The sequence below is a fragment of the Cloeon dipterum genome, chromosome 3 (genome assembly GCF_949628265.1).
Source record: "Cloeon dipterum chromosome 3, ieCloDipt1.1, whole genome shotgun sequence".
Lineage (NCBI taxonomy): Eukaryota > Metazoa > Arthropoda > Insecta > Ephemeroptera > Baetidae > Cloeon > Cloeon dipterum.
Genome location: NC_088788.1, coordinates 7,447,651 through 7,463,333, shown reverse-complemented (window position 1 = coordinate 7,463,333; position 15,683 = coordinate 7,447,651). Strand labels below are relative to the sequence as shown.

The 15,683-nt window shown below is 36.0% G+C and overlaps 2 protein-coding genes across 3 annotated transcripts; one reads left to right on the top strand and one right to left on the bottom strand.

The window, feature by feature from the left end:
- The first annotated feature begins 8,577 nt into the window (after nucleotides 1–8,577).
- On the top strand, nucleotides 8,578–12,716 carry LOC135940231 (uncharacterized). Of its 2 annotated transcripts, XM_065485036.1 has the most exons (4): nucleotides 8,578–8,707; nucleotides 10,782–10,849; nucleotides 11,707–12,230; nucleotides 12,324–12,716. In XM_065485036.1, exons 1-4 carry the CDS (start codon nucleotides 8,690–8,692, stop codon nucleotides 12,539–12,541), a joined length of 828 nt encoding a protein of 275 aa, XP_065341108.1. In that variant the 5' UTR covers nucleotides 8,578–8,689; the 3' UTR covers nucleotides 12,542–12,716. The 2 variants fall into 2 exon arrangements, with proteins under 2 accessions (XP_065341108.1, XP_065341107.1); XM_065485035.1 differs by having other exon boundaries at nucleotides 11,707–12,716.
- Nucleotides 12,717–13,527: 811 nt separating this feature from the next.
- Nucleotides 13,528–15,644, bottom strand: mus81 (mus81 structure-specific endonuclease subunit). Its single transcript, XM_065485051.1, has 7 exons — nucleotides 15,414–15,644; nucleotides 15,214–15,355; nucleotides 14,964–15,159; nucleotides 14,694–14,904; nucleotides 14,136–14,339; nucleotides 13,965–14,078; nucleotides 13,528–13,873 (listed from the first exon to the last, which is right to left on the bottom strand). The coding sequence occupies exons 1-7, from the start codon at nucleotides 15,549–15,551 to the stop codon at nucleotides 13,613–13,615; spliced, it is 1,266 nt and encodes a 421-aa protein (XP_065341123.1). The 5' UTR covers nucleotides 15,552–15,644; the 3' UTR covers nucleotides 13,528–13,612.
- Between the last annotated feature and the right edge of the window lie 39 nt (nucleotides 15,645–15,683).

The following is a 15,683-nucleotide window of genomic DNA, read 5'->3' as shown; positions in this document are numbered from 1 at the left end:
CTAATCCAATTCTTTTTTTTAAAGTTAACACACGGAAGGAATTTTTATAGAATTTAATTTGATATAGTTGTACGCGATTTCTATAAATAAATAATCCACTGAAATTTCCCTAACAAGAGAGATTTCATTATATTTAACGTTCTAGGATTTTTCTATCCTTTGAGAAAAAAATCCCATTATTAGCCCAGTTTTTAGGGAATTTTTAAAACCATCGAATTAAAATTTAGCAATTTCTCTAAACAAATAATCCATTGAAAATTTCCCTAAAAACTGGGTTAATATGATTTTTTCTTAAATGGTCTAAGAAAAAGTCTAGAACATTGTTGTAAACGTTGAATATAAATAAATAAATAGAAATCAGGTGTAGGTGTTTTGAAATTTTCCTATTTCAAGGAGAAATTGAGCGTCGCTGATGAGGCAAAAGTGCTCGCTCATTCACCTTTGTCCGTGAATAATGAAATTATCATTACTTGCCGGAAATTCCCTTTCTCTCTCTTTAGATTCGAGCATGTGTGTGTTTTTGTGTGTTTTTGTGAGGGGGCGTATAATGATCTCTCGTCGTAATAAGCTGCGATAATCAAATTTAACGCACTCGTCACACACTAATTCTAAGATAAAAACTTCCCAGGATTATCTCCTTTCTCTGCCTCCAGTGGTAAAAAATACAAAACACTTAAAATATTTTGTTACCTTATTTATAAATCCTTTGTTTTCTAAATTTCAATAAATTTAAATGTTCAAATAAAATATGTTTTTTTTCATAAAAAAACAAAACTTCAAATTTTTAATCTTTTCATTTTTTTAATAAATTAATTGATGACTTAAATGTATGTTATTTAGATTAAAAATGTTAGCCATTTTACTTGGACAATTCAATTATAAATATTTGGAAATCTTGACATTCATATTAAAATTTGTACCACAAAATTAATAAGCCATGAAATAATTATGTATTTTGACTTTACGTGCCGGTAACGCATCTTCATCAAACTGACGCAACAATTTACGCTTCCCACGAGACGAAATGCGATGCAGTCTCAGGAGCAAAGCCGGCAGGCGGCAGACAAAGCGCATTATTCATGATAAATAAAATTAAAAAATCGGCTTCCGCGTGTGCAAATGGCCAAGGAGGATGACGGTGCGCGCACGCAGTCAAAGAAAGTGCATTTTAGCTCTCACCGCGCGCGCGCGCGCGTAATAAATCTCAATAAATTCTCTGTAGTGTTACAGTTTTTTTCTCTCTGACCGTAAGGTTTCACCAGAAGCATTTTGGCATCACCGGCCGAAACACGATTTTAATTGTCACGTACACATGTGGTTTTGGCGTCCATTTGCGCTTTATCTCGGTGTGATATCGATTTATGCGCCTGCTTGGCAAGCGTATCTTGCGAAATGATCTCGATTGTTACAACATGGTAATACATGGCACTCGCGAACGCGGAATTCTTTTGTGTCACAAGTATAAAGGAAGTTAAAATTTCACTTGGAAAACCTATCACAAAAGATGATTGAAAATCATTTGATTATTTTCTGACTCTTTGAAGTCTGCTGTCGGCGAGTGACACGAAAGAATTCCTTCCTCGTTAATATCATGTTGGACCAATCTTTTCAAAACTTATTTATTGACAAAAAAGAGGATTGATACTGCGGAAGCCTGGAAAATGCTTGTTGTCAATGCGTAAATTCATCTCTAAGAATTCAGTTGATGCAAAAATTGACCTGATTAGCACTGTAAATTTTTTAGAAAAGTGGCTGCAATGTTAGCATGCTTTTCGAATGGTAAAAACTGTCTCTCTACTTGAAACCTGATTTTATTTTAAAACAAAGAGTTTCCTTAAAAGGCTTCATACGTTGTTCGATATATCTCAGAGAGAGGAATTAAAATCTGATAAGAAATAAGAAAATGTGGTCTAGCGATGTAAATTTTCATTTTTGCTTTAGCAAAACGTCCTTTTTATTAGTGAAAATTGTAGAACAACTTGTTTATCGGTCAACTGCTTATTGCATTCAACAATTAAAATAGTTTTAAGTGTCGTCCTGTATCGATCCAATTTCTTAAAAAGTGTGCCAGTTATTCTTTTTTAAGACCAATATGATTAAGCTGCTGCTGATTTTGTTTTTAATTTCGATAGCTTAACAAACAAAGCGAGAAATAATTTTAATCGATTTTTAATTATTGCATTTGTTTTTGCAGTATTTTTAAGGTTTCATAAATTAATGTATTGTATGAAAGAACACAAAAATGTAAGCACATACGTGGCACACTCACACACATTTATATAATACAAACCAGATATAAATAATCGAACCAGATTTGATATCAAAAGCCTCTAGCGCTGTGTTCTTGATTCGATGATGTGGATAACAATTGATAATGATTTGCATTAGTTTTCATTCAAGTTGCATATATATCAAACTCTAACGAGTCTAAAAAGTGCACATAAATTTTCTCAGACAATTTTGACAAAAAATTGCAACCTCAAAGAATATTTTAAACAGGTCAACAACAAGAATTAAAAGGTGTTAAAATATCCGCAGAAGATCCACAACCTCAAACGCTTTATCTCTTGAATCTTTTTTTTTCAAAATATTCCTCCCTTCATTCGTAAAAGTTTATGTTCTGGAAATTTGACTATGTTATCACTCGATGATATAAATATTAGGCGTTGAGAGTGGTTAAGAATAATAGGAATAATAAATATGTCTTTGACGCCTACGAACATATTCAGCGTGAGAAAATGATTGATTGATGCGTTTCCAGAGAGCCTCTTATTCTCAATAACAGCAGCGATTTTGTATAGCCAGGAGGCGTTGAGCGAGCGTTTTTAATAGCTCAATAATTATGTCTTTTACGAGGGAACTCATTCGTTCCGGTGAGAAATTCACTGCAATATGCGCTTGGCATAACACGCGTGCCGCCGATGATTATATTTTGTAAAAAAAGACGAGAAAGTTGACAATCGCTTGTCAACCCCAAAATTGAAACAGAAACAGACACTTTCGATTTTGGCCAGCGGCGCCGAAATTAGCAGGTCTCTCTGTCGCACTTTCGCCGCAAAATGAATCATTTTAACAAATTTTTAAACAAGGAAGAAAACCTGTAATTTAAAAACGAATGATACAGCAAAAGCCTGGAAAATGCTTGTTGCCAATGCATAAACTCATCCCTTAGGATTCAGTCAAAACCTAAATTGACCTAAGAAGTACTGCAATTTTTGAGAAAATTGGCTGGAAAGTTTACGTATATTTCAAATGGTAATGGCTGTCTCCTTACTTGAAATCCGATTTAATTTCAAAACCAAGAGTTTCCCCGATAAGTGGCATACACCGTTGGACAGATCTCGACGAGAGGAATCGGAATATGCCAAGAAAATATCTTCGAGCACTGTAAATTTTGGAGAAATTTGGCAAAATTTGAATTTTTATTGTAGGAAGGACCTTTTTTACTATTGCAAATTGTTGAACAAATTTTTTATGGCATCCAACAATTCAAATAATTTTCAATTGTGGCCCTGGTATCATTCCCCTTTTTAAGCAGAGCATGAAAATATTGGCTCAAATATAAATTGAGTTGCGTAATCTGCAGAATGAATTTTTAACGCATATTATGGCAATAAAAATGCCAACAATTTACAATGACGATTTAGTTAAATACGAGAAAGTTGACCGTTTGCTCGTTGATCCCGAAAATTTTAACTTCTCTCTCTTTTGATTTTGCCCGGTGGCGATTTTCTGAGTTTTAAACAACGAACCAAAATTACAACTTTCATTTATCCGCTCACTTTGTTAAATTTATTTTTTGTTGTTATCGAGTGCGTAATAATTTTTTACTCACTCGCAAGCCGAGTTCATTTTTCATCTCGACCCCGCCTGCGATCGTGAGATGCTCTCTAAAAATTTCACACGCGAGAGTCTGCATTGTGTTGCGACGAGAGGAAGGAAGCAGCAGCAGCGTGATGCGGCGCATTTTACTCTTTGCTCTATGTGTGTGTGTGTGTGTGTGTTTCCCTTTCATCGAGTGGCCCGCGGCGCTCGTTACACACAGATCCCATTTTTATGCAACGACACAATAAAGTAGAAAAGCCTTTCTCGGAATCGCAATTGCATTTGCATAGAAAACTCAAATCCGTGCGCGGAGAAAATTCTCCTTTTATTCGTCGATCCGCGTCAATCAAGCGCGCCTCGTCGTGAACCTTTTTTTACGGCACGGAATGTTTGTTAATTAATTTTGGCTTTTATTACCTATAAAAATACCGACGGTGTAATGAAATGTGGTTAAATGCTTTATTAGTTTATTGAAACAGGAACAATATTTATTATGGTGTTCTTGAATGTTCTACAAGCTAGAGTTGTTGATCTTACAAGGAAACTGTTACAATTTCACATTATGTTTTTGGTGGTAACTTTCTTATTTGCGCACGAGATGTCAAGCCGGTTTAGTGGTCGAAATTTTTCTATTCGACAGTATCAGTGGTTATGCAGGGGCCTAAAAAATGGACAAGAAATTTAAATATTCCGTTTTTGTTCCAGTGAGATTAATTCTGAAAGTGAAATAGGCAAACCTTAATTGTACGTAGAGCAAAAAGATTGAAATAATTACAAAAAGCTATAATAAATTTATTTTGTATAATCAAAATTTTCTTTTAATTTTTTAACGAATCCCGAAATTTCCAAATTTATAATATATTTAAATTGAATATTACTTTTAAGGTTATTGCTACAAAGAAAATATATTTCCAGGCAAGGCAACATTCCAGAATTCCCTTGCGGTAAAATTGCAATATTAAAATAATGGATTAGAAATATTTCTCGTAAAAAAAATTGAGTCATTTTAAAATCCCGAACAATGAGCAATCTTCCTTGTCAAAGTAAATATATAAGGGAAGTTTCCTTAAAATTTGAATAAAATTTAAAAATAAAATTTGAAATCTTTGGTGTTTGCCTATTTTTAGTATGCCCCAAAGGACATAATATTAGTGATTAATTTTATTTTAATTCAATTATTAAGTAAGAATTTTCAAATTTTGTTTTCAATAGCGAAACTCGTTTTAAAATCAAAGTAGTTAGATTGCAGCAAGGGCAAATTGTATTTATTTTTAAAACAATTTTTCTAAACTCTGATGGTTTCCGAAAATTTATTCTCGTTAAAAAGAAATAAAGGTTTCTTTTACCAGTTTCACAATTTCATGTCCAGGTTGTAGATAAATATATATGATAATAAAAAGTAAAATTAAATATTAAAATAGTACAATTTTTAATTGTTTTCCAAAATACTTAGTAGATCAATTATAAATTTTTTTAACTATTCCTGGATATGAGAAAATACGAAAAATTTATTTTACTTCTTAAACTTTGTATTATAATTGGAAAACCCACCCCTGTTTTGTGTTGAAGTTAATATTTAAATAGCAGAAAACTGCAATATTTTTTAATGTTTGTCTTCAACAATGTTTATTTTCTTTCAACTCTTCTAAATTAATTTTGACGCGAAAAATAACTTAATAAGGAAAAACTAAACAGAAAACTATTAATTTAAATTGCAAGATTTGTACTCAATACAATTCCATTACTTGGTAACACACATGCACCAGAAATATGTTGTAAAAGTTGAAACACAGCCCTAATTACAGGGAAAAGCACGGACTACATAGTGTTAATTTCAGTCAATGAAAACGATTTAAAGCAATGAAAAGTAGAATGAGTTGTAAATATGTATAATTTCTCTCTCTTTCTCGTTCCGTTCCTTCCGTTGAAACCGCGGCGAGTTTATAAATAGCCTTTATAATAATCTCGGAAATATGTCTGTACGGTCAGTGAGGCACGTCGAGTAAGAAAGAAATCAAACGCGCGCGCACATGATTATTTTACTAAATTACAGCGCGCACATACGAGTCGTTCGTCGGACGGAGATAAGCGCGCGCGAGGCTCATTAACCGGCGAGATGATGGGCTCGAAAAAAGCGGTGTTCGCGCGCGAGAAGAGAGAAAGAATAAAATTACGACGAGCGAGCTGCCCTTCACTTTCCGTCGGTCGGTCGGTCGGTCGGATGCTGCACTGCAGAGAGCGCATTGCTCCCTTCTACTTTCTTTCAACTGCAGATCGTTTCTCATTATCAAATCGCGAGCAGTGCAGCTTTTCTCCGCGCTCGTGAGAATTGGTGGTCAGTCAGCAGTCAGGATCATGGACAGTCTGAATTTCAGAAGGCCATTGTCACGAGAGCCAGCCTTGTTATATACTTGTTACGTCAAATGCACGCTCGACCGTTACTTCTCTCTGCCCCACATTTCTCCACTGCAATATGCAATAAGACCGAATAAACAGTGACTAAGCCGCTTTTCGGTTAATTTAATGGGTAAAGTAATAACAAGTGCAAATTAGACTACTTTTTTAAAAGATGCTCTAATATTTCATTTCAATTGTTTTAGGTAAGACAATATTGATCTGGATTAATTTTTTAAGGTTTTATTTTTTACATATGCAAATTTAATTATAATTCAACCCTCGATATTATGATGGAAAAGGAATCTAATATTTTACTATTTGTACCATATTAATTATAAATAAAAATGTGCAAAATATGTATTTTTAGAAATTTTATTACAGAAGATTATTAAAAGAAAAATATTGAATTTATTTGATTCAACCCATTTTTCTAATTTATTATATTAATATAATCACTTCTTTATTTAAAGTGGAATGATACTGGGCAACAATTGAAAACTATTTAAATTGTTGGATGCCTTAAACAATTGACCGATAAACAATTTGTTCAACAATTTGCAATAATAAAAAAATGACATTCCTACAATAAAAATTCAAATTTTGCCAATTTTCTCCAAAATTTACAGTGCTCGAACATATTTTCTTGGCATATTCCGATTCCTCTCGTCGAGATCTGTTCAACGGTGTATGCCACTTATTGGGGAAACTCTTGCTTTTGAAATTAAATCGGATTTCAAGTAAGGAGACAGCCATTGCCATTTGAAAAGCACGGTAACTTTCCAGCCAATTTTCTCAAAAAATTACAGCGCTCCTTAGGTCAATTTAGGCTTTAACTGAATCTTAAGGGACGAGTTTATGCATTGGCAACAAGCATTTTCCAGGCTTTTGCAGTATCATTCCTCTTTAACTATTTTTATTTTGTTATTGTTTTTATTTAATTTGAAATTTTAAAAACAATCGACCATCAAGAACTTTTACCACAAAGTGACCATTTAATTGGCCATCTACAAATAAGAACACCAAACATTAGAAAACTCATAATCTAGATCTTAATAATAGCGTTAAATTCACTTACAAAACAGTTTGTAACGATATTAATGGGCATCCTTTTCTCAGGATATTTGATTTAGAGAGTAGGAGAAAACAATTATTTATTTTTAACAATTACTAAAAAAATATGGGAGCAGCAACAGCGCATCTGCATGATATCAGCTTGTCCTAAATACTATTTATCAAAATAATTAATTTAAAAAATAATACATATTCCTTATTATTGTTATTGCGACAGATAGCAACAATTTTCCAAATGGTAGTAGGAATTGCTGGCAAATTAAACAGAATATATTCGAAAAATATTTATACAAAGTTCCATCCAAGAAATTTAGATAAACCAACTGTTTACAAATTAAAAACTTAATCAATTTTTTGCAATGAAAAAAATGCCATTTTAATTTTAGCATGGAATCAAATAGATTAGTCCTCATAATTTTTAAACTATTTTGGAAGCCGAAAATTAATGAATGCGTTAATCCTTAAAAGACTGGAAGCTAAACCTCACTGACCGTTATCTCATTGAATAATTTCAAGATTGCACAAGACAAATCTAATCTAAACAGGCGATTGAATGATTTTGAAAATAAATATCATTTTAAATAATTTTAGTACTTGTAATTCTCAATAAGATTTTTATCTGCTATCGATTTAATTGCATAGTTGACCCGCATAAATTAAAAAAAAAATCAAATTCAAAGCGTTTAAGCTGTATAAAAATATGAACATTTTAAAATCCGATATTGAAAAATGTACATAAAACAATAATTGGATAAATAATGGAAGGAAACACGAGTTTAAATTTCATATTCATACCTAAATTTTTGTTGCTAGCAAATTATAATTTCTTCGCTCTCATATCATTTACTAACAATAAATTTTATTGGTGCAGTGGAGACGATATGAAGAAAAAGTTTCACTTTCCCAGTGCAAAATTAAAGCCAGACGCGGTGATTAATTAATGCAACAAACGCCGGAAATTTGCATGCAAAATCCCACACACCCAAACTCATCCTGTATATAATATAGGCAAACAAATTAACAGCTCGGCACGTCTAATTGATGCAGTTTCGCCGCTCTCGAAAGTTAGAAGAAATTATAAAAGCAGTGCAACGGCGGCGCGCGGCGACAGATGGATTAGGCACAATGCATCAATTAATTTAACTAATTGATTTTCCCAAGGCAAAAGGGAAAAAGGCGCGCTCTCCTCCTTCCGATCTGCGCCTCTACGTCTCCCCGGCGCGTTTGTTTGAAGGCGCATGGAGCGGGCAAAAAGAAGTGGTGAGGAGCGAGACGCACTCGCCGCCTCTCTTATATATATAACAGCCACGCACTCGTTTATTACTCGCACTTTACGCTCGCTTCCGCGCCGATCAGACATACACACAGCCGCCAATACTCACCACAAGCACCAGCAATGAGGCAGAAATTTACTGTGAGTACCGATTTCCACGTCATTTTGTTATGGTTTCTAAGGATAATTTCTCAAAATGTGAAATGTGATCTTTTTTATTATTTCAAATCATTGAAATTTATTTTCTGTAATTTACGGGTCAGGTTTAGTGATAATGAAGGCATTTTAATTTAAAAAGGTACGTTAATTTTAGACTAATGCTGCTCAGTTAGGAAAAAAATTTCTAAAGGGCGATCCAAATTTAAAATTTTAATAGGGATTAACGTTTCAATATTCTCAGATATGCTACAAAATTTGTAAATGCTTTTAATGCAGGTGTGAGTCTATAAAAAATTGGGAATCATTAAATTAATAAATTTATAAAAATTAAAATAACATTTTAGGAGATTTTAATTTAAAATCAGGCTCGAAAATTGGTTTACTCCGAATATTGATTGATGTTATGAATTTATTTAATTTATCTCCATCGTGGGATTACATTTATTTCTCATAGAAACAATCGGATCACAATTTGGAAATTTTAAGACGACTGAATTTATTTTACAGCTTCACAACAAACTGAAATATACACCTTTAAAACGGATAATAATAAACAATTTCTTTCTATACATCAATTTAGTCATTTTACTTGCTCTAGTATGTTATATTTCACAGACTATATAAAAAAATAATTTTAAAATTAAAGACAAAAACGTTTTACGATGCTAAATTTAATAATTTGCACATTTGAACAATTTGGAGCATTTTCTCCAGCACTTTACTCGTCAATTTGCATGAAGAAAGCAACTAGTTAATTACCGCAGCACCATTAAGAGCAGTTCTATTGTTTCCGCTCTCTCCCACACTATGTCCGAGAGTAAGATGGAGTGTGTGTGGTCCACTCCGCACGCGTTTCTTTCGCTTTTGATTTCATCCGTGAGATAAGACGAGCAGCGACGCGTGTTCCTTCGTCGTTTTGCACTCATCCACGCACGGGGGGTCGGAAATCAAATCTTGTTTTTCATTTTTACTTTCTCTGCTAATGACGATCTGCATCTCGTGCACCGGCGTCGTGTTCGTTCAAGTTCGCGCCATTCTCACGATCTCAAAGTCGCGCCGCGGATGCACACGTTTCTTCAATTCTCTCTCTCACTCACTCTCGTGGAAATAATAATAATGTACACCTTTTTACTCTCTCACACATTACCGCCCTGAAATTTCTTACTCGTGTGTCAGCCTGAATTTACTTGCAAATTAAATGTTAATTTCGCGTGGCAAAAGGAGAAATTAAACGTTTGAGCTTTTAAATGGTTTTTAAATATTTCAGATTTTTTAAAAGAGGGCAAATATTTACTGAAATATTTAACCTGAATTAAGAGTCAATTCAACGCACGGCATGAAGAGAAATTAGCAATAATTTTCGTGTTCGCGGTCAATTCGTGATTTTTTACGCGGTCAGCAGAGAATAATTTTCAGTGCAGCCTTTCGTGTCCGAAATTATTTTCTCTCTTGCTCTCTGGAATAATGAACGCGTCACGAATTCCAGAGCCAACTCGATCACGAACTCGCAGCGATAATTACCGCTGTCGTCTGCTGGAATTATTCTTGTTCAATTTCACTCGCTCCAGACAAGAATGTTTCAATTGCATGTTGCTATTTTTTATAACTTCATAAATAAAAGCTAAATTTGGTTTTCTTTTGGTAAATTATTTTATTATCTTTTATGTTTAAATTAATTACAAAACATTAAATTAAATTTTAATTCTATAAGTAGACGCTACCAAATAACAGACAAAGCTCAAACGATATATTTATGTTTTCTGGGTGTCTACTATCTTTATTTTTCCACTTCTGGCGTTTTGTATGTATTTAAACAATTTATAACAGTTTTCTGCAATTTCTCTGCTCCAAGTTATAGTACTACTAATTTGATAATAGTAAAAAATAATTATAGGAGATAGTTGTGGAAAAATATTGCTCATATATTAAAAAAAGGGTTTTACTAACGAATTTTTTCGGTAATTTTTATAAGATTTGAACTCACCTATCACGAAGAAGACAAATAACAATTTTGTAATTTTTTCCATGCCTTCTTAATTTAATTTTGCTCATACAGATCCAGTCTTTGCTGCTTGCGGCTTGGTGCGGAATCGCGAGCGCCTTTTTCTTCGGCGGACATGAACAGTGAGTATCGATTGCATCCAGCAGTGTCAGTCTCCTGTTTAAACAAAAGAGTTTCGACCGCAGAGTCGTTTATTTCTCACGCCTAGACGATATATCTTATTATTATTTATGCCAGGCCGACGTCTGCGGCTTTCTGTTAACCGCTAATACGTGTGTGTTAAAAGCCGGAATGGGCGTGTAAACGCTTTTTTATTATTCAGCATTGGCAGCATCACCTATTGTCACGCCAACAATTGTCGGCTGCATTTTAAGCAGCTTTCTAAAAAAATAAAATTTGATGGAAATGTATTACACGCGGACGCATAAATCATTTTTCACTCACTCATATACACGCACGTGATTAGGCATAATTCCAATTATTTTGGGATTAAATTGACATGCGTGTACGCACTCTGAAAATTTAAAAAGAGAATGGAGGATGTTTGGGTTTACACTTTCTAAATTTTAAATAACGTTGATAATTCTATGACACTATTAATTTTAAATTTATTTTCACTATTGATTTATGTGCTATGCAGAGATTCAAAACCAAATTGTAACGACATTTTATTTAATTTTTACTGGATGGAATCCACGAGAAAATAATCAATGATAAAGTCATCTTTAATCTAAACCCAAATTTAATTTCATAAATTTATTTAAAAATCTAAATAGTACAATGAAAAATGACCAATGATTAAAATTAATTTTAAAACTCCCATCATTAATCTTAATTTCATTTTTTTAAATTAATAACTATGCTTAATACAATAGTTATTGTTTTAAAGAAATATGCAAGTAAACAATTAGAAGTGCTTCATGTTTCTTTACATTTAGATGAAAGATTAAATCACTATTTTAATTAATTAATTTCGCAGCGTTCACATCCGGATCCACGTGCCGGAGCTGCACCACGACGTGCACCACGAGAACCAGATCTACACGGTGCACCACGTGGACGAGCACGTGCACCACAACGTGCCGACCATCAAGGAGTCATACAAGAGCCATGGAGGCGGCCACGGCGGCGGCCTCGGCGGCGGCTACGGAGGCGGCAATGACGTCGAGCACTACGGCGGAGGCGGTGGCGGCGGCGGCGCTTACGCTACCTCCGGAGGCGGCCACGGCGACTCGTACGCCTCCGACGGCTATGGGGGCGGACACAACGCCGCTGCTTTCTCCTCTGGGGGTGGATACGCGTCCGGGGGTGGATTTTCCGCGGCCGGCGGCCACGGAGGTGGTTTCTCTAGCGGCGGCGGCCACAGCGGATACGCCTCCAGCGGCGGCGGTTACGCCTCCGGAGGCCACGGAGGCGGCTTCTCGTCCGGCGGCCACGGAGGTGGACTCTCGGCCGGCGGCCACGGTGACTACGCCGGCGGCTACTCTTCCGGCGGCCACGGAGGTGGACTCTCAGTCGGTGGCCACGGAGGCGGACTCTCGGCCGGCGGCCACGGCGGTGACTACGCCGGCGGCTACTCGTCCGGCGGCCACGGAGGCGGATTCGGCGGCAGCCTGGGTGGTGGCGGCCACGATTCTGGCGTCGGCGGCGGCCACGGCGCTGGCGGTCACGGTTCTTATGGCGCTGCGGGCGGCCACGGAGGCGGCCAGGCGTACTCCACCTCCAACAGCTACTCCAGCGGCTTCGGCAACGCCGGCGGCCACTCCTCCGGCGGTGGCGGTGGCGGCGGCCACGGAGGGTACCACAAGAAGTAGGCTCGTTTGATTAATTAACAGTGAAAAGACTAAAAAAGCTGCAAGTGTAAATAGTCATAAGTGCCTTGAGTCCCGAGTGCTGAGAGTCATCCCCCTGTAAATACTATTTTATGCTCAAACGTGCGCATTTATGTGTGACTTAAATACATTTTAACCTTTTTGATAATAAAAATAATGTTTTATTTTATATCCTGGCGTGATTTAAAAAAATTTAATATATTAAATTGATTCGATACCGGACAGTTACAAAATTATTTGAATACGTAATTGTTGGATGCAATAAGCAGTTGATCGATACAATTTGAAAGAGTTAAAAAAGGGACATGCTACAGTAGAAGTTCAATTTTTTAAAATTTTCTCTAAAATTTACGACGCTTGACCACATTTTTTTTCGCAGATTTCTATTCCCATCTCGTCGAGGTCTGTCCAATAGCGCATGAACCTTTTAGGGAAACTATTTGTTGTGAAATAAAATAGGATTTCAAGTAAGAAGACAGTTCTCGCCATTTGAAAAGCAAAATTAATCCAAGTAGCACTGTACATTTTTTAGACGAGTGGCTACAAAGTTAGTTGGATTAATTTTGGCTTCAACTGAAATCTTAGGGATATTCATGCATTGGCAACAAGGATTTTGCAGTATATGAATCCTCTTTAATTCAAAAATTATTAAGGGCTGAATAACTTGTCATCCTCGAAATTTTGAACTAATTTTTCTAACGGCCTCTCTGGGAAACTAGGCAGAAAATATTTTTTCATCAAAAGCAAAAATTTATAAATTTCATCTGCTCCCAAAATTGAAAAGATTTTTGATAAAGCTCTCATAGCCATTTTCCTATTTGAAATTCCACAAGGAGTAACTTTTTGAGTGTTATAACTCGCAAACTCCATCAAATAATAATTTTAAATTATCTTATAACTGATAAAGATTTTTTGACATCAAATCTTGACTAAATGTTATTGAGAATAAGTTAAAAAAATTCCATTAAACATAATATTTATTAAGCAGTAATCAGTAATCAGCAGACGCACTGACAATGAGAGTGTCCATTTTTTCCAAACTTCACATGAGTGTCACTGAATTTGTTCAAAGTCACGGACCGTGAAGAAGTGGACAATCCTCTTGGCGACCTCATAAGGAAGACTGCGTTTGGAGGAGCCGAACTGCAGCACGGTGAGCAGCCCGATCTTCTCCGACAGCGAATCACAGTTGGCGAAGGCGCCTCGCATGTGCGCCAGCGTCGGAAACTTTTCCACCACGGCATAAACTGAGTCCACAGACGTTCCCTGAATCTGCAGCAACAGCTGAGCAAACATCTCCCGCACCGTGAAATTCTATAAAAATGATGATTAGTGTGAATTGTTTAATTAAGACACTTTAGAGAGAATTCTTGGGACTGATATATTATTTTAAAAAGATTCCTACCTCAATTTTCACAGATCCTTGCTGGAACTCCTTGAATGAGTAAAGACAAAGCGTTTGGGCTGAAAGTGAATATTCGGGACTGTCATCCACGCCGCAGCTCTTAATAAATTTCCCCTGCAAACAAATATAAATGAAACAACCCCTTAAAGTTGTTCTAGTTCTATTTCTAACACTCATTTTTCTCTGCAAAACCCTGGTCATGGTGGCCAAATAGGAGACGGTCTCCTTGACGTTGGAAGTGTTGTGCACGCAGAACTTGTCGACGATGTTGGTGTTGGTCTGCGCCTGGTAAAGCGTCTCCTGGGGCAGAGCTGTGTGATGTTTTGTAGCTTCAATCAGGTAAATCACGTTCAGACCGCACATCTTCAGCCGCATCTGAACAAAAAAATTAATTAGACCTGTAAAAATGTAAATTATTTCAAAAATTCTAATTTATTTTCAATAACTATAACACTCTTTTTATTTATTGCAATTTTCTCATAATTATTAAACTTTGTTACTACTTGAAGATTTTGAATTATTAAAAAAAAATAATATTGAATAAAATCAAGCCATTGATCAAATTAAAATTAACGTTTTCTTTGCATAAGAAATTAAAAATATAAAACAATTAAGCCTTTTATTACTAAAAAAATTCAATTTAATTTTCATTTTGAAGATGTAGGTGATTTTTAAAGTAGTGAAAAATTAGCAAGGCTTTTAAAATAAAAATGAGCGTATAGAACTAACTTTTTGCTCATGGTATCGACTTCCTTTGATGCTGTGCGCGAGATCGTCGCTTCTCTTCCTTTCGACAATAAAAGGCAAAACGAGTTCAGTTCCGTCAGGGGCGATGGCCAGCCAAAGGAAATCACCCACATTCAGGTCTCGCACCTCGTACGGAATACCCTGCAGTGCCAGCTCCTTCGCAGTCATCTTTTGAGAAGCTTTCTGTGCCGCACTGTGCGTAAAAATTTTTAAATTATTATTTTTCAGCAAAAATGTTGCGAATTAAATTACGTTTCACTGCAGTCTACGATCAATTTGACCTGGACCTGCCCTGGGGCAATCTGCACGGAAACAGTCTCGAGATCCTCCACAATGTCCTCTTCAGGCTGCGTCTGCTTTTTCTTGGCAGGAGCACGTCGCTTTTTGGGCGAGTTTGCTTTTTTTGTCGGAGATGGTTTTGGCAGGCTTGACGCTTCACTAGAAAACCCTTGAAAAGTACAAAAATTATGCATTTTTAAATTTTAATTACATTATTACTCACTTGTGTCATCGGGGTTTGCGGCTTTGTACTCTTCGATCCTCTTGTCCAGCATGGAGCAGAGTTTTGCGCCGAAGTTTTTCAGCAGCGAACATTCCTTCCCCGACTTGAAAGGCAGCGGATACAGTTTCAAGGACGCCAGGGCCTGCAAATTTCTCAATATTTAAGTCTCTTTCATACAGAAATAAAATAAATAAGCAGACCTTGTTGTAGGTGTAGGCCGTTTGCAGACCTTTTTCCTTGGCCTCGTCTCGCCACTCAGTGATCCACTTTTCAAACAGGGCGTTCGGCCTGACATGTTTGACTTTCCGTCTTTTCGCCGTCTCTTCACTCGAGGCCATGCTGGAAATGCAGTGACAACCCCCTCAACCATCAATTTTCCAATGAAATTCTCAAATAATCTAGATGGAAATTATCCGGCTTCACGTTTGTTTTGTTTACATTACACATTACCAGGCGGAATAAGAGCCGAG

Excerpts from the sequence above, each read along its gene's own strand:
- LOC135940231 (XM_065485035.1), top strand. Across the intron at positions 10,850-11,706 it reads TTCTTCGGCGGACATGAACA|CGTTCACATCCGGATCCACG; the intron begins GTGAGTATCGAT and ends TTAATTTCGCAG.
- mus81 (XM_065485051.1), bottom strand. The coding sequence starts at position 15,551 with ATGGCCTCGAGTGAAGAGACGGCGAAAAGACGGAAAGTCAAACATGTC. Across the intron at positions 14,340-14,693 it reads GTCGATACCATGAGCAAAAA|ATGCGGCTGAAGATGTGCGG; the intron begins GTTAGTTCTATA and ends TTTTTTGTTCAG. Across the intron at positions 14,079-14,135 it reads TTTTGCAGAGAAAAATGAGT|GGGAAATTTATTAAGAGCTG; the intron begins GTTAGAAATAGA and ends ATTTGTTTGCAG.